The sequence below is a fragment of the Herpailurus yagouaroundi genome, unplaced genomic scaffold (assembly GCF_014898765.1).
Source record: "Herpailurus yagouaroundi ecotype Mexico unplaced genomic scaffold, PumYag 246, whole genome shotgun sequence".
NCBI lineage: Eukaryota > Metazoa > Chordata > Mammalia > Carnivora > Felidae > Herpailurus > Herpailurus yagouaroundi.
This window is the reverse complement of record NW_024412463.1, coordinates 443,884-466,086: the sequence shown is the minus strand read 5'-3', so window position 1 is coordinate 466,086 and position 22,203 is coordinate 443,884. Positions and strand designations below refer to the sequence as shown.

Below are 22,203 nucleotides of genomic sequence, written 5' to 3'. Positions count from 1 at the left end.
ACACACACACACACACACACACACACACACACACACACACACAGTGAGCGGGGGAGAGGCAGAGAGAGAGGGAGACACAAAATCCGAAGCAGCCTCTAGGCTCTGAGCTGTCAGCACAGTGCCCCACACAGGGCTCAAACCCACGAACTGTGAGATCACAACCTGAACCAAAGTCGGATACTTAACCGACTGAGCCACCCAGGCCCCCCCTCACAAATATCTTTTAAACTACACTTTGTCTTAGTGTAGAAAATAGGCAGTAAGTGGGGGAACCCCAGTGGCTCAGTCGGTTAAGCATCTGATTCTTGGTTTCAGCTCATGTGATGATCTCACGAGATCAAAACCTGGCATCGGTCTCCTCGCTGACAGTGTGAAGCCAGCTTGGGATTCTCTCAAAATAAATAAACATTTTTTTCAGAAATAAGCAATTAAGTGACCTGCAGAAGTTTTAATTAGCAATAAGAAAAAAATCAGACTGGCTTCCTGGGTGGCTCAGTTGATTCAGCGTCCAATTCTTGTTCAGCTCAGGATTCTCTCTCTCCTTCTCCTGCCCCTCCCCTGCTAGTGTGGCATGTGAGCTCTCTCTAAAAATAAATAAGTTAAACTTAAAAAAACTAGGGCGCCTGAGTGGCTCAGTTGGCTAAGTGTATGACTTTGGCTTAGGTCATAATCTTGTGGTTCATGGGTTCGAGCCCCCACATCAGGCTCTCTGGTGTCAGAGCAGAGCCAGCTTTAGATCCTTTGTCTTCCTCTACCCCTCCCCCACCTGCACGTGTGTATACTCTCACTCTCGCAAAAATAAACATTTAAAAAAAAATCAGACTCAATATATTATATAAAAAGCAGCAGGGAACAGACTTACTAAACTTATACTAACATACTCTTTAAAAAAACAAGCTTTTAATCTTCTGAAAAGGCTTCAGACTTTGCCATAATTACCTCTAAATTCCATGTTAGGCACGATAACCTTTTCACAGATACTTGTCAGCGTGTTCTGGTCCTCAAACAGATTCTTATAGTGAGGTCTCTCACAAACTGAAGCCAGAAACTGAATTGCATTACTTACTAACTGGGAAAAAACAAAAACAAAAACACAAAAACAGGCATATTTTTAAGAGCAAAACTAAATCATTTCTTTCTTGGGGGAGGTAGGGAGGGAATGTCTTAATTATCTGTCTCTCCACCATCATCTTACCAAGTCATATTTAACCTCTTGACCTGTTGTAACCAGTAAATTCCAGATGGCTGTGACAAAGCGAGGCAGGTACCGCTGAAATTCCTCATCATACTTCTGTGCATAGAGCGCAGCATTATCACAGATCTGGGATTTTAAGAGCTCCAACAAGCCGGCTTCCTCTTCATCCTCATATAAGAGAAAACAGAAAACTCAAACATACACGTATAATGTTATCATACATAGAGAACAGCTTTAATTCCTGAAACAAACTCCTTAAAAATATAATCCAAAGCCTAGTGTTACAAATGGCATTGATGCCACTATCAATTTATTCATTTAGTCTTTCAAATATAGAACAAATGAAATACTTCTCATTTATTAATCAGTGAGAGTAATTTCAAGTTTTCAAGTTAAAAAGACTTTTCTTGGGGCACCTGGGTGGCTCAGTCGGTTAAGCATCCGACTTCGGCTCAGGTCACGATCTCGCGGTCCGTGAGTTCGAGCCCTGCGTCGGGCTCTGTGCTGACAGCTCAGAGCCTGGAGCCTGTTTCAGATTCTGTGTCTCCCTCTCTCTCTCTGACCCTCCCCCGTTCATGCTGTCTCTCCCTGTCTCAAAAATAAATAAACGTAAAAAAAAAAAAAAAAAAAAAAAAGACTTTTCTTCAGGTTGTTGAATTATAAAATATTTACATGTTAAAGTGAAAATAATGTATTCCTACAGAAATCTAAATGATAAAGGCCATATCACACTTTCCTTTGCAACATGGTCAGGTGTCTTGCTATCTCCTCCCAAAAGGCTGTCACTTCAAATATATAAGATAATGCTGTAAGATTCTCACCAACAATACTCTGGTTATAAAGTATTAAACAGCAAACTAATTCAGGGGTCAAACTACGGTCTGCAGGCCTGCTGCCTATTTTTGTAAGTAAAGTTCTACTGAAATACAGCCTTGCTCATTCCTTCTTTACACTTATATAATTTATAGTATTGCCTATGGCTGCTTTCAACTCCAAATGGAGGGCTGAGTAGTTGGGACAGAGACTGTACAGCCCACAAAGCCAAAAGTATTTACTACCTGAACCTTTACAGATAAAGTTTGCCAACCCCAATCTAAACCATGACAGTCATTTATACGATGCTCTCTACTGTAACAGCAATCCATAAACACCTTTTAAGCTGTACCATGTGACAAAGAATTCAAATTTAGAAGAGATAAAAAGAACTCCCTAACAGGTGGCTCCTCAAGGCATAAACATAAGGAATGTTACATATTAAGAGGACATAAGGTATAACTGGTTAAACGGGCTAAGAGCTCCCTGTAAGAAGGTGAAAATCTTCCTTTAAAGTGTGAAGACGAGCTTTGTTTTTCTGAGGGCATTGTTTTTATTTCACTGGACTGAAAGAATGATGTCATAGGAACCATAGCTTTTTTTGTTGCTTTAGTCGGTAAATCTCAGAGAAAATTTGCTATACACCCACTGAAACAATTCTCTCTGCACCCCACTCCCCAAAATTGATTTGAATCACCTATTCTAATTTTATCTGAAATTGAAGCATTCTCAGTATTTTACTTTTTATGTTTTTTATTTCTTGGGAAAGAGGTAGTAGATCACGAATCTATTAATAAACAAACAAATGAGCAACACAAAGTAAGTGCCCTATGTTGGAAAGTATGCATTATTACAAACCCCAGACCAGAAACTATAACACATTACAAACCTTCATAATGTCCCCATTTTCCCATGCTGCGGATGCTTTTTAAAAAGAGGCTATTGTTGCAAAGGTTTATGTTTTCTTAGTATCTTCAGTGACGGTTTTCTATTTCATAAAATGGTCATAGTGTGAATACTCTGAGGCTTTCCTTTTATTTTTTTTTTTAATTTTTTTTTCAACGTTTATTTATTTTTGGGACAGAGAGAGACAGAGCATGAACGGGGGAGGGGCAGAGAGAGAGGGAGACACAGAATCGGAAACAGGCTCCAGGCTCCGAGCCATCAGCCCAGAGCCTGACGTGGGGCTCGAACTCACGGACCGCGAGATCGTGACCTGGCTGAAGTCGGACGCTTAACCGACTGCGCCACCCAGGCGCCCCTGAGGCTTTCCTTTTAATAATGTAATGATATAGCCTTCCATATAAATCATGGACCTACCTACACCAGGCCCACAAGAAGAGTAATTCTGTATGTTACAAATAACCAAACATAGAACATCCCACATAACTAAATATTACTTGCCTTCTTGGGTTCTACCTATCAACAGTGCAAGAGTAAAAAAAATTTTAGGATCCAGAATTTAATGTTCAGTGAAACAGGAGACTTTTGATCTCTGGGTCTTGAGTTCGAGCCCTATGTTGGGCAAAGTTTACTTGTGTGGCGCCTGGGTGGCTCAGTTGGTTAAGCGTCCGACTTCGGCTCAGGTCATGATCTCACGGTCCGTGAGTTCGAGCCCCGCGTCAGGCTCTGTGCTGACAGCTCAGAGCCTGGAGCCTATTTCAGATTCTGTGTCTACCTCTCTCTAACCCTCCCCCATTCATGCTCTGTCTCTCTCTGTCTCAAAAACAAATAAACGTTAAAAAAAATTTAATTAATTAAAAAATAATAATAAAGTAAATGTTCTCAAATAACGATTTCATTTTTTGAAGTCTAATTATATTCCAAAGGTTTCAGAGGGCATTTTTTTTTTACATATTTAAAAACTGAGATATAATCAAAATCTAATATTTCAAACAATTCTTCATTTAAAAAAAGGCTACTTGGGAAACATTTTAAAACAATACTTACATCAGTTTGTAGAAGCTTGTTATCTAATGTCAAGAGGGTATGAAAATTGTTCATCCAAGTTTCCATATTATCTTCAAAAAACTCAGGGAGATCCTAGAATAAACACTGACTTGAGACTTTTGATTAAAATAAATGTTATTTTAGTAAGTTTTGCCCCATGCCAAACATTTCCCACAAACCTACTGCCTCAAGTCCACACTTTTCAGCCTGAGCCAACCATTAACTATTTAGACAAGACTTCTCTATTCCAGCTGGGTCTGGCAGCTGAATAAACCATTGTGTCTTATGTTTATACACTTTCAACCACAAAATGAGGCCACCTCTATTTCCTGTCCCAATCTAAATTTACTTTCTCTCGGAAGGTCTAAGACTGTATGAAACCTTTCCTTACAAAAACTCAGTGCTTACCAATATCTTCCTTTTCCTTTCTGAACTATCGCATTTATTGTAAGATGACCACCCATTCAAACTCATCATCTTACAGTTACTGATTTCCTGTGCCATAGTACTGCCTTTTTAACGAGGGATAAGCCCCCCAAGGTAAAGATTATATTTCCTCTTTTGGTTTCCTTAACTATGCCTAACAAGTTATTAAGAGCCTCAATTCTACCTGATTTCTAAAAATAGAATTCAAAAGAAGGTATAAGCAAAAATAGTGACATCCTTTAAGTAAAAATTTCTCAAACTGGTGTCCAGCGGAACACAGATGCAGATATGCCATTTTGGGATGTTCATCTCCTATTCCACCCATTCCTTTTAGAGAATGCTTTTCCTACCACTGTGAGTGTAGTCATGTTATGAGGATGACGTTCAGGTACTTGGCCCTGGCTCTGAGCAATGAAAAAGCCAAATACCTTCCTCCTGTCTATTTGACATCAAAGAATCAAAAGCAAGAAATACAACAAAACTGGGGCACCTGGGTGGCTCAGTCGGTTGAGCAACCAACTCTTGGTTTCGGCTCAGGTCATCATAGTTCGAGGGATGGAGCCCCCCATCAGGCTCTGTGTTAAGACCCTTCTTCTCATTCTTGGAGCCCTGAATCTTAAAGTAACATTTCAAGAAAAAGAATGGTTGGGGCGCCTGGGTGGCGCAGTCGGTTAAGCGTCCGACTTCAGCCAGGTCATGATCTCGCGGTCCGTGAGTTCGAGCCCCGCGTCGGGCTCTGGGCTGATGGCTCAGAGCCTGGAGCCTGTTTCCGATTCTGTGTCTCCCTCTCTCTCTGCCCCTCGCCCGTTCATGCTCTGTCTCTCTCTGTCCCAAAAATAAATAAAAAACGTTGAAAAAAAAAAAATTAAAAAAAAAAAAAGAAAAAGAATGGAGGCCACTATCTCAGTAGCAAGAGGGGGACCAGACATTTTCTACTAGAAGTCCATGGCTGTGTTTCTTCTGAAATGCCACAAATTCTTACACCTTTCAACACCTGGCTCTTCAGCCTTCTGTCCCCTATGCTTTCAATAAAAGCCTTTTTGTATAAGCTAGCCAGAGACCTGTAACCAAATCATGGTTTCCCCAGTGTTAATATCCACTTAAATGAATAAAAGAGAAAGGCCTGAAAATGTGATCTCTCAGTGTCTTCAATACTGTATACAGGGTGACTCTCCAAAGCAGTGATTTAGGAAATGGGGTTTCTCTAAGTTATTGGACTACAAAAGAACACTACCTTTCCCCACAAAATACCCACTAGAAATATCCTAAAAATAACTCCAGAACAACTATAAAGTAGAACACTATTTGCAGACAAAAAATGGAGGAAGTCAGAGAAATACTAATTACTTTCTTTGCAGAAAAATCAATGCTGGCCAAGAAGTCTTTATCAATTCAGAACCTATATATTTGACATCAAAGAATCAAAAGCAAGAAACACAACAAAACTGGGGCGCCTGGGTGGCTTGATCGGTTGAGCATCCAACTCTTGGTTTCGGCTCAGGTCATCATACCTCGTGGGATGGAGCTAACAGCTATATGTGCTATTATATGTGCTATATATTAGCTATCTGTGCTAACAGCATGGAGTCTGCTTGGGATTCATTCTCTCTCTCTCTCAAAATAAGTAAATAAACTTAAAAATTAAAAAAAAAAAAGAAATGTAACAAAACTCACCTGAAAGTTTAAACTGTAGAACAATTTTGAGATAAGGATCAGGGAAGAAAAAAGAATCCTTAGGGCAGAGGCATCATTTGCATGGGTACTGCAGAGTTCAATAGTGGCCTTGGCAAGGAAATTAGGAACACAGTTTTAATGTTATATAAACTTTAGTCAAATAAGGTGAGACTACTTATATCTTCTCCAAAATTTACCTTTTAAATAGTATACGGTCATATAAGAGATTCTGAAAAAATATATTACAACAGTATATATTTTTACATTGTCCATAATAGCACTACTAAAAAGTCCAATGTTAATATTTCAACTAGATCCTTCTACCCTCCTTTGTGCATATAAATATATTACAAAATTGTCTTTATCTGCTCTCATTAAATAATTCCCCTGCCACCTGGCATTTAATTTGTTTCCAATTATTTATTATTCTAACTATAATAAACAGGCTTATCTAAAACTATGCATACCTTTAATTTTTGCAGTATGAAATTCTAGAAGTGTATTACCAAAGCAGAGCACTATGCTATGAGCACAGGTTTTGCAAGCCAGATAAAACTGGATATAATCCAGACTCTTGTTCATCATGAGCAGTACTTTGAGCAATTACTTTACTGAGCCCCAATCTCCTCATCTGTAATCTGAAAATAATGCCTACCTCAGAGAATGAGAATGAAGAAATACACATAAAATATCCTAGTACTTCGTGGAATATGTAAAAGACACTCAACAAATCTTACTTCCTATATCCTGGAGTTAAGAAATATGAATATAAAGGTTTTCTTAATGAAATGTCAAACTCCAGACACTACCATTTATAATCCAATGGACAGGACATCAGACTTCATTTCACTGCACTCTAACACTTTTTTTTTTTTTCCCTAACACTTTTAACATTAGTAAAACGAAATAAAAATCTGTGCCAACCCAATAGGTGGAAAATCTTGATTACATTTTATCCAATTTTATTTTCTTAGATAAAAATGTACAGTCGACAGGGAGCCTGGTGGCTCAGTCGGTTGAGTGTCTGACTTTGGCTCAGGTCACGATCTCACAGTTCTGGGGTTGGAGCCCCTTGCTCTTGCTGTCAGCACACAGTTCACTTCAGATCCCCTCCCCACCCCGCTCTCTCAAAAATAAATAAACATTAAGAAAAAATGTACAATCAGTAAGACATCCTAACCATGAAAAATTTCTGTGCACACTTTACATCTTAGAAGTTGTATCATACAACTTTCCTTTTTTGAATATAGGAAAGGAGTAGCTTTTCCAGAGTTATTAGCAAAACTAGGTTAAGGCTTGGCTCCCTTTTTTATTAGCTGGGGGATACTGAATCCTCTCTCCTTATCTGAAAAAAGGTTAAAAATATATCTCTTTCAGGGTGCCTGGCTAGCTCAGTCAGAAGAGCATGTGACTCTTAATCTTGGCATCTTGAGTCCAAGCCCCTTGTTGGGTGTAGGGATTACTTAAAAAAACTTAAGAGGGAAAAAAAAAAACGGGGGCACCTGGATGGCTGTTGGTGGAGCACGTGACTCTTGATCCCACTGGGGTTTTAAGTTCAATCCCCACATTGCACGTGGATATTGCTTAAAAATAATTAAAAAAAAATTTTTTTTTAATCTTTCAATCTTACAGGATTCTCAGAGATAAAGAACATGTTTAGGAAAGCAGCCTGTGCACCATAAGATGTACAAATATATAAATTAATTAGCTGAACTATATGTAAAAGTCAAATCAAAATGGGGAGCGATTCCTTTAGAAACACACATTCAGGCAAACCGTAAGAGACTCTTAAGGACTGAAAACAAACTGAGGGTTGATGGGGGGTGGGGGAGAGGGGAAAGTGGGTGATGGGCATGAAGGAGGGCACCTGTTGGGATGAGCACTGGGTGTTGTATGGAAGCCAATTTGACAATAAATTATATTTTAAAAAATAACAAACATTCAAATACTTGAGTGAAATATGATGTCTGGGATTTGCTTTTAAGTATTCCTACAAAGGAGAGGAAGGGAGGGGGAAAAAGTAATACTGTTAACCTTGTGTAACAGTAACAGATACATGGGAGTTAATGACATCATCTTCTCTATTTCTGTACAGGTTTGGAATTTTTCAAAAGAAATGCTGCTCTAAGTATTACCTATCAAATAGACTTAAAGCATTCTCTTAACTAAAATCCACACAAATAATTAAGCAGTTTAAAATATTAAGTAATTTTACAGTATCACAAAGATAGTATTCCATTACCTTAAATAGATTAGTCAAAGGTAAAGCAAAGGCATCCAGAACAAGTTTAATTTCAGTCCATAACTCATTAGACTTAAATTCATGGCGATATCTAAAAAATTAAGGTAAAGTAGGTAAATTTACAAGCTTTATGTTTGACTTTAGGCCTTCAAGAATAGATTAGACTACTTAAGAAACAAACATAATAATGAACTGAGAAGCTTATCTCTTATTCTAAGATTACCAAGTTCAAAGGAATGACAACAGTCACAAAAATACAACTATTTACACAAACAAAAGCATTTGAAAAAAAGTATTTTAAAAATATGAATTGGGCCTCCTGGGTGACTCAGTTTAGCTTCCAACTCCTGATCGCAGCTCAGGTCATGATCTCACAGTTGGTGAGTTTGAGCCCTCTGTGTTGACAGCAGGAAGCCTGCTTGGGATTCTGTGTCTCTTCCCTCTGCCCCTCTCTCTCTTAATAAATAAAATTAATATTTTATAAATATATGAATTTATCGGGGCACCTAGCTGGCTCAGTTGGAAGAGCATGAGACTTTTGATCTGGGGATTGTGAGTTTGAGCCCCAAGTTGGGGGTACAGATTACTTACAAATCTTAAAAAAAAAAAAAAAAAAAAAAAAAAAAAAAAGAATTTATCAATACCTTTTAAATAAAGAATGTGCTGTACGAAGGACTCCATTAATAACATGGAAATCTCCACTCTGAAAACGATTCACCATTTCTGTCAACAAGTCAGGCCATTTCTGAGGGAAATCTTCTCTGCCAATAATGCTAATAGCATCACTTAACTGGAGCGGGAAGGGAAAAGATTAATTAGATCAAAGCTCTGCAAACAAGCCTCCTTAAATAGTAGGGCCTTACATTACCTGCTTCTGAATTTGCTCTGGGCTGCTAAGCATCAAGTGCACTATGTTGGCTTTAATAGCTACACGGTCAGCTTCGCAAATTTTGTTCGGTTCATCTTCAACCTTAAAAGCAAAACATCAATACCAAGTAACATGAACTCCATATCCATGACCATATGGGTTTATAGATAAAAATGTATATTCTATCCCAAATGCAAATATTTTACATACAAATCAACGAGCTTCACTGGCTCCCTGATGCCAATGAAAAATCGGAGTTCTATATGTCACCATTCTCAGAACACATGGTTAAAGTCTTTATGGACATGCACAGCACAGGCCACATCCATCTCCAGAACCTTCAATCTGACCCTTGCCTTAAGTCAGAGGTCTTTTCAATGAAAACTTCTTGATCATTACCAGTTGGAAAACATCCAAGACTACATCACTCAAAGAGGTTCTGGAAGTCTCACCACTTTTACAAATCAAGACAGAAGAAGAGGGCTAGCGTGTCTGCAGAGGGATGGATTTTTAAACATCCTACGTTTCACTAGTTGTTTCTTCACTATGTGTGGTAACACCTAACTGCACAAGCTTAAAAAAACTATTTACTACATTTACTACCTCATCATAAACTCTTTCACGAAATGAAGACAAAAGAAGAATTCTAAATAAATATTTAGGCATATTTATAGTTGACTATTTAGAAAAACTGACCATTTTTGTCAACCTTAATACTTTCTAAATATCATCACTGCTATCACTTCAAAACAATTCTTTTCTTTTTTTCTTTACCCTAAGTCAGGGTTTCCTCAATCGCAACATTACTGGCATTCTGAGTCAGATAAATCTTTGGTATTGGAATCTTTTTTGTACGCTGTAGGGCAGTTACCAGCATCCCTGGTTTCTACCCACTAGACCCTGGGTCCCCAGCTATGACAACCAAAATGTCTCCAAAGATATTTGCAGGCAAAATTATCCCCCATTGAGAACCACTGTCATAAGGTAGGGAAAATACCTTAATTTCTAATTTTGCAATTAAACTTGCAATATAATAGGATTCACCTTAAAATTAGAATCTATTTCCACATACCCCTTATCAAAAACTCCAAATCTAAATTATTTCACATTCTACAAATTTTTAATATATGTAACATGGTTTTATAACTGTGTTTAATTTTTTCCAGTCCATAAGAGACACTGCTTCAATTATTCAGTAAGATCTGTGTCTTCCCACAGAATCTCTCTTCAGTTGACAATGAGCTGATGTTCAAATTCAACCATAATGGATGGGCGCCTGGGTGGCTCAGTCAATTCCTGATCTTGGCACAGGTCATGATCTCGCAGTCTGTGGGATGGAGGCCCATACCAGGCCCTGTACTGGCGGCATGGAGGCTGCTTGGGATTCTCTCTCTCCTCTCTCACCCCCGTCCATGTCTCCCCCCCACCAAATAAATAAGCTTAAAAAAAATTTTTTTTTCAACCATAATGGAGGCAAAAACCAAGTCTCACACTCTACCAACCTGGGTTAGCAAGTTCAAGTTATCTATATGAACTCAAATGAAACAATAGGAACTTTGGAGAAGCATCCTGTCTAGCTTTTGTTAAGTCTTTCAGAATTTCTATACAGACAAATCATGTCATCTGTGAACAAAGTTTTATGTTTTCCTTCCCTATCAGTATACCTTTTCCTTCCTCTTATTCCATTAGCAACGACTTCCAATACAATGTTGAAAAGGAGTGATGAGAGGGGACATCCTTGCTTTGTATCTCATCTTAGTGAAAAAGTTTCAAGTTTCTCACCATTAAGTAGGATATTAGCTCTAGGCTTTTTGTAGTTAGTCTTTATAAAGTCAAGAAAGTTCTCTTCCATTCCTAGTTTACTGACAGTTTTACCATGGATGGGGGTAGGATCTTGTTAAATGCTTTTTATTCATCTACTGATATGATGCATTAACTGATTTTTCAATGTTGAACCAGCCTTGCATACCTAGGATAAATCCCACTTGGTCATAGTTTGTAATTCTTTTTACACCTTTTTGGATTTGATCTGCTAATATTTTGTTGAAGAGGGTTCTATTTAATTTTATCTTTAATCTGTGTCTGAATCTTTCAGGAGCACTGCATATATAAATCTTAAACATACAGGTATGAGACTGTGTGTTCACAAAATACTTACAATTCTCCAATTTCTTTTAATATAGTTCTTGAATGTTACTGAGGCACACACTTTGATAACATTATCCTGGGACTTTTCCAGCAAAGTTAAAAGCAACAGTGGATAATTCTGATTTCCTTCTACAGATTCAAGAAACTTCTCAGCTGTAAAAGAATTTTCATGTTAGAAGATTTGTTACTTTAACCAAATCTTTCCATTTTATATACAGGTGAGCTATGTAGATCTGATTAAAAGCATCAAAAAATTAGGGGCACCTGGGTGGCTAAGTTGGTTAAGTGTCCAACTCTTGATTTCAGCTCAGGTCATGATCCCAGGGTTGTGGGACTGAGCCCGCATCAGATTCCACACTGAGTGTGGAGCCTGCTCAGGATTTTTTCCCTCTCTCCTCTCTCTCTGCCCCTTCCCTTCTTGCACTGTCTCCCTCTCTCTAAATAAACAGTTTCAAATCACTTTACCATCCATTAAAACTCACTTGAGGGCACCTGGGTGGCTCAGTCAATTAAGTGCCAGACTCAGGCTCAGGTCATGATCTCAAGGTTTGTAAATTTGAGTCCCATGTTGGGCCCTGTGCTGAAAGTTCAGAGCCTGGAGCAGGCTTCAGATTCTGTGCCTCCCACTCTCTCTGCCCCTCCCCTGCTTGTGCTCTCTCTCTCTCAAAAATAAATAAACATTAAAAAAAATTTTTTTTAGTTAAAAAAACACAAAAATACACCTCACTTGATTCTGGCAAACCTGTAACATGGCCTGACTGATCACCCCTGCAGAAGGAAAATCTGCTTCTCAGATTAAGTGACTCTCTGGCAAATTCATAATGAGACCTTCTTCAACTTAGGATGGAACTATGTCCCGATAAAAGCATGCTAAGTTCAAAATGTCAGAAGTCAAAACTGCATTCATTATACCTCATGTACTCATTAGCCCAGCCTACTTGAAAGTGCTCAGAACACTTAGATTAGCCTACAGTTGGGCAAAACCATCTATTGCAAAGCCTATTTTATAACAAAGTGTTTCTATCTCATGTAATTTGCTGAGTACTATACTGAGAGTGAAATCAGAAAAGTTATATGGGTACAGAATGGTTGTCAGTGTGCTGGTTGTTTACCTTTGTGACAACATGACTGAATGGGAGCGTGGCTTGCTGTCACTGCCCAGCACCGTGAAACAGTATTGTACTGCCGCCTATCACTGGCCCAGGGAGAAGTTCAAAATTCACAATCTGAAGTATGGTTTCTACTAAACATGTGTTGCTTTTGCACCAACCTATCATCAAAAATTCACTGAGGGATGGATGGGGCACCTGGGTGGCTCAGTCAGTTGAGCGTCCAGCTTCAGAGCAGGTCATGATCTCACGGTTTATGGGTTTGAGCCCCGCGTCGGGCTCTGTGCTGGCAGCTCAGAACCTGGACCCTGCTGCGGATTCTGTGTCTCCCTCTCTCTCTGCCCCTACTCCACTCGTGCTCTGTCTCTGTCTCTCAAAAATGAATAAATGTAAAAAAAAATTATAAAGAATTACAGTAAAAAAAAAAAAATCACCAAGGGGCACCTGGGTGGTTCAGTCAGTTGAGCATCCAACTTCAGCTCAGGTCATGATCTCACGGTTTGTGGCTTCGAGACCCACACTGGGCTCTCAGCTGTCAGTGTAGAGCCTGCTTCAGATCCTGTCTCCCTCTCTCTCTGTCCCTCCCCTACTCATTCTCTCTCTTTCAAAAATAAATAAAAACACTAAAAAATTTTTCACTGAGTGGAACCATCAAGTTGAAGACTGTTCTGGTTTATTCCAGAAGGATTATTATTAGTACTATTAGTAATGGCAGTAAAAAAAAATTTATACTACTGTGATGAAAATCAAATGATTAATGCATGCTAATGTAGATTTTTATTAATCATATGGGTCTGGTGCTTTACTCACATCTCGCATCTATTATTTCCTTAACTGTCACTACTACCCATAGGTATATTATCCTTATTTTAAAAACAAGACCCCTGAAAAATAAATAAATAAATAAATAAATAAATAATAAAAACAAGACCGCTGGAGTTAGGTAGTCTTAAGATCACACAGCTAGATTTCATCACTGATAAAGTTTTAGTGCAGTCCTTATTCTATCATACTGGCCCTCAATGTTCTTCTCAAACTAAACATTGTTAATACCAGCAAAAAATATTCAAAGATTTTACCCACATATTTTCAACTCCTACACTTAAGGGATAATCAGTCTTCTGAGTTTACTGATCACAGTGAGGGTTTATAACATTTCCTCTTTACAAGCTTCATAAGGCAACACCTACCCTAAGGTCCCGATATGTATTGAGAAGGTCTCCTTTTAGCATCTATTAGTTTCTACAATTTAGTATTTTCTACAATCTACACCTCTCTTCTTTCTGAACTGGGTCCCAAGAGTTTGGCGTCCATCCTCAAATCTTCCCTACTTTGTGCTCATCATGTCTTTTTTAAAAGATGAGGAATATGGGGCACCTGGGTTGCTCAGTCAGTTAAGCATCCAACTTCAGCTCAGGTCATGATCTTATGGTTCGTGGGTTTGAGCCCTACATCGGGCTCTGTGCTGACAGCTCAGAGCCTGGAGCCTGCTTCAGATTGTTTCTCCCTCTCTCTCCGCCCCTCCCCTGCTCACATTCTGTCTCTCAAAACTGAATAAAACCGTTAAAAACATTTTTTTTTTTTAATAAAAAATAAAAGATGAGGAATGCTAGGGGGCGCCTGGGTGGCTCAGTAAGCTGAGAGTCAACTCAGGTCATGATCTCACAGTCAGTGGTAAGACTGACCACTGCATCAGGCTCAGCACTGGACATAGAGCCTGCTTAAGATTCTCTCTCCTCTTCTACCCCACTCCTACTCACACGTGCACGCTCTCTCTTCTCTCTCATTCCCTCTCTCTCTCAAAAAAAAAAAAAAAAAAAGATGAGGAATGGTAAACTGGAAAATGTTGGGGCACCTGGGTGACTCAGTCAGTTAAATGTTCAACTTTGGCTCAGGTCATGGCCTCACAGTTCGTGAGTTTGAGCCCCATGTTGGGTTCTGTGCTGACAGCTCATAGCCTGGAGCCTGCTTTGGATTCTGTGTCTCCCTCTCTTTGCCCCTCCCAAGCTCACACTCTCTCTCTCTCTCAAAAATAAAAACATTAATAAATAAAATGAACTGGAAAATGATTTTCAAGAGGGACACACTATGGTTTTGTAGGAGTCTGGAAGGCTTTGGCTGTTTCCTCTCAGTGGTTAGCACTGCCCACAGGGCAACACACTGTATCCATGCTCTGGGGAAAGCCCATATAAATTGCCAGATCTCTTTCTTAAATTGAAATCAATACCCTGAAAGAAATCTCAGGAGTTTAAGTCAAATTATTTCTGTGCTCATTTCCTTCAACTTGCTCACAAAATATTTACAACGACATGTTTCTTTTTAAATTTTTTTTTTCAACGTTTATTTATTTTTGGGATAGAGAGAGACAGAGCATGAACGGGCGAGGGGCAGAGAGAGAGGGAGACACAGAATCGGAAACAGGCTCCAGGCTCTGAGCCATCAGCCCAGAGCCTGACGCGGGGCTTGAACTCACAGACCGTGAGATCGTGACCTGGCTGAAGTCGGACGCTTAACCGACTGCGCCACCCAGGCACCCCTACAACGACATGTTTCTACACACTCAAAGCGCCTCAAACTGTCTTCCAGTTCATCCATACCAGTCTCATCTCAAGAACCAAAGGAGCACAGTGCTATCTATAAGCTGAGATCCGCTACACATTTCAACCTCCAGATCATTTTCTAAAGATGTTGAGTTGGTCTAGTACAACCTGAGAAATGCTATGTTCATAACTCTTTTCCAGAAAACATCAATTTATTCCTACACTCTGTCCCTGGAATCGTAAAACAGTAACCACCTCACCTTACAAACACACAATTATTAAAAATCATTTTCAACAGACAGGGTTTGCAGAGGCTTTCTGGGAAAGTCTAAGAAGATTACAGCCATTAATTTTCCTTCCTCCAAGAACACATTACTTCTTTAAGCACTAATGGGGAAAACCACAATTTTCCCTCTCAGAAATCACAAGGCTATCCTAGAAGAGAATGGATGTATTAACATGTTTACAATTCTACTTATTTTACAGAACATAAATCTTCAACACACACACATACACACATGCAATCACTCACTCATTTCTTTGTGAGGCCATGCTAAAAGCCTCTTTCTGAGCATGCACATTAGTATGTTCTGCAGAAGTGGGATGACCATACCTGGTTTTAATAAGGCTTACATTGAGAACCATCAACTTACTACCCCTCCCACAAGAGACATCTGGCTCTCAGAAGTAGTTTGCTTTTTCTGCACAGTATTTCAATTTTTTGAACTCAGATGTTATCATTTCAAAATGAGGACATTGCACACTTCACAGAAACGTCTTTTATTTATTTTTGGGACAGAGAGAGACAGAGCACAAACGGGGGAGGGGCAGAGAGAGAGGGAGACACAGAATCGGAAACAGGCTCCAGGCTCTGAGCCATCAGCCCAGAGCCTGACGCGGGGCTCGAACTCACGGACCGCAAGATCGTGACCTGGCTGAAGTCGGACGCTCAACCGACTGCGCCACCCAGGCGCCCCGAAACGTCTTTTATTTTTGAAGCAAAGCTGGAAATCTGATCCAGCAAGACTGGTTTGAATCCCCCAAAGTTAGCTCATCCCAAAAGCCCTTAACCAAGGTATGTAAGTCACATATTACCAGTCCCCACTTGGCCTGCCTCCATCATTTACCTTCACATCTGACTCCTGTGGGCATCTGAGTTTACAATTCCAAGCTTAGGGGCACCTGGGTGGCTTACAGGGTTAAGCATCCAACTCTTGATCTCTCTTGTCTGACTTTGGGTCAGGTCATGATCTCCGGCGGTTCAGGAATTCAAGCCCCGCATTGGTCCAGCACTCCGTGCAGAGCCTGCTTGGGATTCTCTCTCTCCCTCTCTCTCTCTGCCTCCCCTGCACTTGACAGGCACTCTCTCTCTTCTCTCTCTCAAAATAAATAAACTTAAAAGAAAATCTAAGCTTATACTAAATTTCTAACAGAAACTGGTCAAATACAGAAGAGAGGAACCTTGGTCTTAAAACGTATTAATTAAATCAAACTCAACATGGGGATTATGAGACTGTCTCATTACCTGATTTAATTAATCACTTTTTAGGCAATTAACTTTCATCTCTGTGCCCTAATTATTATCTCTCTAAAACTGGCAAATGTGGGGATTTTCAGAAAGGTGAAGGGACAAGGTATTCTAGACACAGTGCTTTTTAATCCAAGACACCAAATAAAAGAGATTTTACTCAAAAAACAAAACCAAACCAAAAACACCCATCACCATACATTACAGCAGCTATAAGCAGCCAACCATCTACTTTATAGCTGGAGAATGAAAAAGAAACTATGCCTGAAAATCAAAGTGTAAATCTTTTTTTTTTTTTAACTTACAAATACAGGTAGATTATGCAAAGGTTTTCCTCACCTGTTCTTAAAGAATAGATCAAACCACAAAACATCTATTCTCTTTACCTGGACGTCTGATGGCAGGATCCGGATCAAGAGTTTTCTTTAAATATTCTGTTAGCGTTTGCAAATTTGCATCGCTGAGCTCCATTGCCATAGAACCTAAAACAAAAAATGAGGTTTGGTAAATTGGTCACATTGGGACATAGTGATTTACATAAAAGAGTACTTTTGTACTATGGGTCTTCCCCTCTCTGAAGGTCATCCACTTGTTACATTTTAAGGTATGGGCTATATAAGCCTGACTCAGCTCAGACAAAATTCCAGAAGATAATGGGCTTTTTTGAAAATGGTTAGCTAATTTTGAGATGAAGAATATACATACCACAAAGTAAAAAAAGAAGGTGCAGAAAAACAAAGCTGAATAATTGATCAAAGTCACATAACATTTATTAGATTTAATGCTACAAAAAAAGGCAGACAAGAGTTTAAAAAAAGACTCAGTAGGAACTTTTTTTTAAAAAGGCCCACCATGGGGCGCCTGGGTGGCTCAGTCGGTTGAGCGTCCAACTTCAGCTCGGGTCATGATCTCGCGGTCCATGAGCTCGAGCCCCGCGTTGGGCTCTGTGCTGACAGCTCAGAGCCTGGAGCCTGTTTCAGATTCTGTGTCTCCCTCTCTCTCTGACCCACCCCTGTTCATGTTCTCTCTCTGTTTCAAAAATAAATAAACTTAAAAAAAATAAAAAATAAAATAAAATAAATAAAAATAAATAAAAATAAAAAGGCCCACCATAGGGGTGCCTGGGTGGCTCAGTTGGTTAAGTGTCCGACTTTGGCTCAGGTCATGATCTCACAGTTCGTGGGATGGAGACCCATGTCAGGCTCTGTGCTTTCAACTGGAGCCTGGAGGCTGTTTCAGATTCTGTGTCTCCCTCTCTCTCTGCCCCTCCCCTGCTAGCACCTGTCTCACTCCCTCTCAAAAATAAACATTAAAAAAAATAAATAAAAGGGGCCACCATAAGAAATTACAATTTTAAGAAGTAAGGATCCCATAAAGAGTTCTGAGATTAAAGAAACTAGAATAAATTTCTTTGTGCACAACATGCAATCACAAGCACTGACAACAAACCAGATGCTAAGAATCTGTACCTGGGGAGAGAACGCTGGGGTTCAGAGGATGACAGCTATTATTATGATTAAAAAGGAACCTTCTACACTAAAAGCAAAGATAAGCAAGTGGGACTACATCAAACTAAAAAGCTTCTGCACAGCAAAGGAAACCATCAAAATAGAAAAGGCAGCCTGCCAAATGGGAGCAATTATTTGCAAATCATATATCTGATAAGAGGTTAATATCCAAAATATATTTTTAAAAACCCACACAACTCAGGGTGCCTGGGTGGCTCAGTCGGTTAAGCCGTCGATTTCGGCTCAGGTCGTGATCTCGCAGTCTGTGAGTTCGAGCCACGCATCACGCTCTGTGCTGGCAGCTCAGAGCCTGGAGCCTGCTTCTGATTGTGTCTCCCTGTCTCTCCCCTGCTTGCTGTCTCTGTCTCTGTCTCTCTCTCAAAAATAATAAACATTAAAAAAAATTAAAAAAAAAAACCCACACAACTCAAAAGCAAAAAAAAAAAGAAAAAAAAATCTGAGTAAAAAATGGGCGGAAAATCTGAACAGACATTTTTCCAAGGCACAGAGATGGCCAACGGTTACATGAAAAGGTTCTCAACTTCACTAATCATCAGTAAAATGCAAATCAAAACCACAATGAGACATTACCTCACACCTGTTAGAATAGCAATCATCAAAAAGACAAGAGATAACAAGTGTTGATGAGGATGTGGAGAAAAGCTGGTGGGAATGTAAACTGGTACAACCACTGTGGAAAATAGTATGGAGATTCCTCAAAAAATTAAAAAAAGAACTATCACAGATCATGTGATCCAGAAATTCCACTTCTGGGTATTTCTCAAAGGAAGTGAAAACATTAATTCAAGGGGCGCCTGGGTGGCTCAGTCAGTTGAGCGTCCGACTTCGGCTCAGGTCACGATCTCATGGTTCGTGAGTTCGAGCCCCGCGTCAAGCTCTGGGCTGATGGCTCGGAGCTTGGAGCCTGCTTCCGATTCTGTGTCTCCCTCTCTCTCTGCCCCTCCCCCATTCATGCTCTGTCTCTCTCTGTCTCAAAAATAAACATTAAAAAAAATTTAAAAAAAATTAAAAAAAAAAACATTAATTCAAAAAGATATCTGCACCTCTATGTTCACGGCAGCATTTTTTTTTTTTTACAGCAGCCAAGACAGGGAAATAACCTAAGTGTTCATCACTGGATAAATGGATACAGAAAATGTGATAATGTGTATACAATGGAATATTATTCAGCCATAAAAAGGGTAACCCTGCCACTTGTGACAAAACGGATGGATTTTTTTTTTTTAATTAGGCTCTATGCCCAACGTAGAGGTTGAACTCATGACCCCAAGATCAAGAGTTGCATGCCCTGAGCCAGCCATGTGCGCCCTGGACGGATCTTGAGGGCATTATGCTAAGTGAAATAAGTCAGAGAAAGATAAATACCGTATGATTACTTTAATGTGGAATTTAAAATTTAAACAAACACACCAGAGCTCATACATATAGAGAACCAAATGGTGGTTACCAGAGGTGGGGCTTAGGGGTGTATGAAATGGGTGAAGAGGGTCAAAATGTACAAAATTCCAGTTATAAGTAAGTCATGAGGATATAATGTATAGCATGGTGACCATAATTAATAATATAGGGGGCACCTGACCAGCTCAGTTGCGGGGAACATGGAACTCTTGATCTTGGGCTTGTGTGTTCAAGCACCACATTGGGTGCAGAAATTACTAAAATAGATAAACAAACAAACAATACTGTATTGTGCGGCAGCTGGCTGGCTCAGTCGGTAGAGCATGGGACTCTTTATCTTGGGGTCATGAGTTCCAAGCCCCATGTTGGGCACAGAGCCTATGTAAGAAAAACAAAGTTCTAATGACAAAAAAAAAAAATCTGTAAGGGCACCTGAGTGGCTCAGTTAAGCATCTGACTTCAGCTCAGATCATGATCTCACAGCTCGTGAGTTCAAGCCCCACATCCAGTTCTGTGCTGACAGCTCAGAGTCTGGAGCCTGCTTCAGATTCTGTGTCTCCCTCTCTCTCTGCCCCTCCCCTGCTCTTGCTCTGTCTCTCTCTCTCTCTCCTTCAAAAATAAATAAACATTAAAAAAAACTTTTTTTTTAAAATCTGTAATTATGTTTAGTTATGGATGTTAACTAGATGTGCTGTGGTCATTTCACAATATATACATATATTACTCATTGTATTATACACCCGAACCTAATGGTAATGTCAATTACAGCTCAATAAAAAAAGGTAACCATTAACTTAAAAAGGGGGGGAGGATGGAAGGTCTCCATGGCTCAACTGGTTAAGGTTAAACGTCTGACTCTTGATTTCAGCTCAGGTCATGATCTCATGGATCGTGAGTTCAAGAAGCCCCCTATCAGACTCCTCACTGACAGTGCAGAGCCTGCTTGGGATTCTCTCTCCCTCTCTCTCTCAAAATAAGTAAACTTAAAAAAGTAACAATTTTATTAAGTAAATATTCAAATCTTAAACAACACCAAATATAAATCACAGAATACACTGCCACTGGCCAAAAAAAATTAACATCTAATACATTACAAATTCTAAACTAAATCTATGGCTTATACCCACATGACTGATGACATAAATACAGACAGAAAAAACAGCACATATATACAGATTATAAGAGTGAGTGCGTGCACACATCATTCTCCATAAACAAAAAGCTTGAGAATGCTATAAAAGAGGACTCTGTGGTCTCCGGGTTGTTGCTGAGTAGGTAAAATTAAGTGCAAACTGACAGAACTTTCTGGGGCGATAAAAAATGTTCTAAAACCGTGCTGAGGAGATGGTGGTGACAGATGCACAACTGTATACAATTATTAATGACACTCACCAAAAAGTACACTTCACATGAACTCACAGTAAGTTATACTTCAATAGTTATTTTTTAAAACTGCACTTCTGCTTAGATCCCAGGACCCAGCTTTAGGGAAAAAGTCACACTAGCTCCCAGGAACTTAGGAAATGTCGTCTTTTCAAGGCAACCATGCACCCAACTAAATTTGGAGCTTCTAGAACAAAGAAGAAAAAAATTAAGTATGTAATAATTTTTGTAAAATGTAATTAAGCTAAGTGGAAAAAAAGTCAAATACACCACAATTCAAATTATGTAAAAAAAAAAAAAAAAATTTAGGGGTGGCTGGCTGGCTCAGTTGATAAGAATGTGCAACTTTTGATCTCAGGGTGCAGGGTTTTAAGTTCGAGCCTCACACTGGGTACAGAGATTACTTAAAATTTTTAAAAATGTACACATACCCCCATCTATAGAAAAATACACTCCAAAATGTAAACAGTGATAAATGTCTATGTGATGAACACCGGACATTTTTGTTCTCTTCATATTCTTTTAGATTTTCCTGATATCCTACAGAACTACCTGTATGTATTATACTTACAATCAGAAAGTTATTAAAATTTTATGGCATTTTTAAGGGGACCTAGGTGGCTCAATCAGTTAAGCATCCGACTTTGGCTCAGGTCATGATCTCAGTTTGTGAGTTTTAGCTCTGCACAGGGCTCTCTGCTATCAGCATAGAGCTCCCTTCAGATCCTGTCCCCTTTTCTCTCTCTCCTCCCCTGCTCGCGCTCTCTCACTAATAGTAAATAAACATTAAAAAGTAAGTAAATAAAATTTTGTTGTCTTTTTAAAATGACCTTGTCACAGGTAATTAAATTTAGGCTCTCAATGGAGCTTACATATTAGTTGGAAGACAAGACACAACTGTGATTCCAGCTACAAACTAATCCCTTTCCTGCAGTTTTGAAATCCAAAAATCTATAAACTGAAAGGTTTTTTTTTGTTGTTGTTTTTTAAGTTTGTGGCAAACTCATTTAGCAGCAAAACCTGGCCCAAACTGCCTGAGGCTATAAATAAAGTATCTTACTTTGTATAAAAATTTGTCTTACTTAAGAAATACTAAAGTGTTTGCAGAGTGCTACCCCACATCCCACAGAGAAAGTTGCATAATCCACAGTATGTGCATCCAAAAAGAAAGCCTGAAACACATTTGTCCCCTGGAGTAGAGGTGCCAAATTAGTCACACAAAAACTTAACTGTTAGGAGGTTGTTAACAAGAGAGTCACTTGGCCTACATTTCCATGTGGGCCAAGATTTCCAAGAGGCTGAGTCTTGAGTTGAACTTGAAGGATACATAGAACTGGAAAGGCAAAACAGAATGAAGACCCATCCAACACAAGAACTAGTGTGAGCAAAGTAACAAACAG

General features: G+C 39.3%; 1 protein-coding gene across 1 annotated transcript in view; it reads right to left on the bottom strand.

Moving 5' to 3' along the window:
- CSE1L (chromosome segregation 1 like) overlaps nt 1–22,203 on the bottom strand; it is a 48,032-nt gene that overhangs the window by 18,079 nt on the left and 7,750 nt on the right. Inside the window, exons 2-10 of the mRNA XM_040460031.1 lie at nt 16,880–16,975; nt 11,327–11,469; nt 9,169–9,270; nt 8,945–9,090; nt 8,301–8,391; nt 6,059–6,166; nt 3,959–4,051; nt 1,196–1,363; nt 940–1,069 (exon numbers count right to left, since the gene is read on the bottom strand). Coding sequence (XP_040315965.1) covers nt 940–1,069; nt 1,196–1,363; nt 3,959–4,051; nt 6,059–6,166; nt 8,301–8,391; nt 8,945–9,090; nt 9,169–9,270; nt 11,327–11,469; nt 16,880–16,970 — 1,072 coding nt within the window. The 5' untranslated portion in view covers nt 16,971–16,975. The remainder of the gene's footprint in view (nt 1–939; nt 1,070–1,195; nt 1,364–3,958; nt 4,052–6,058; nt 6,167–8,300; nt 8,392–8,944; nt 9,091–9,168; nt 9,271–11,326; nt 11,470–16,879; nt 16,976–22,203) is intronic.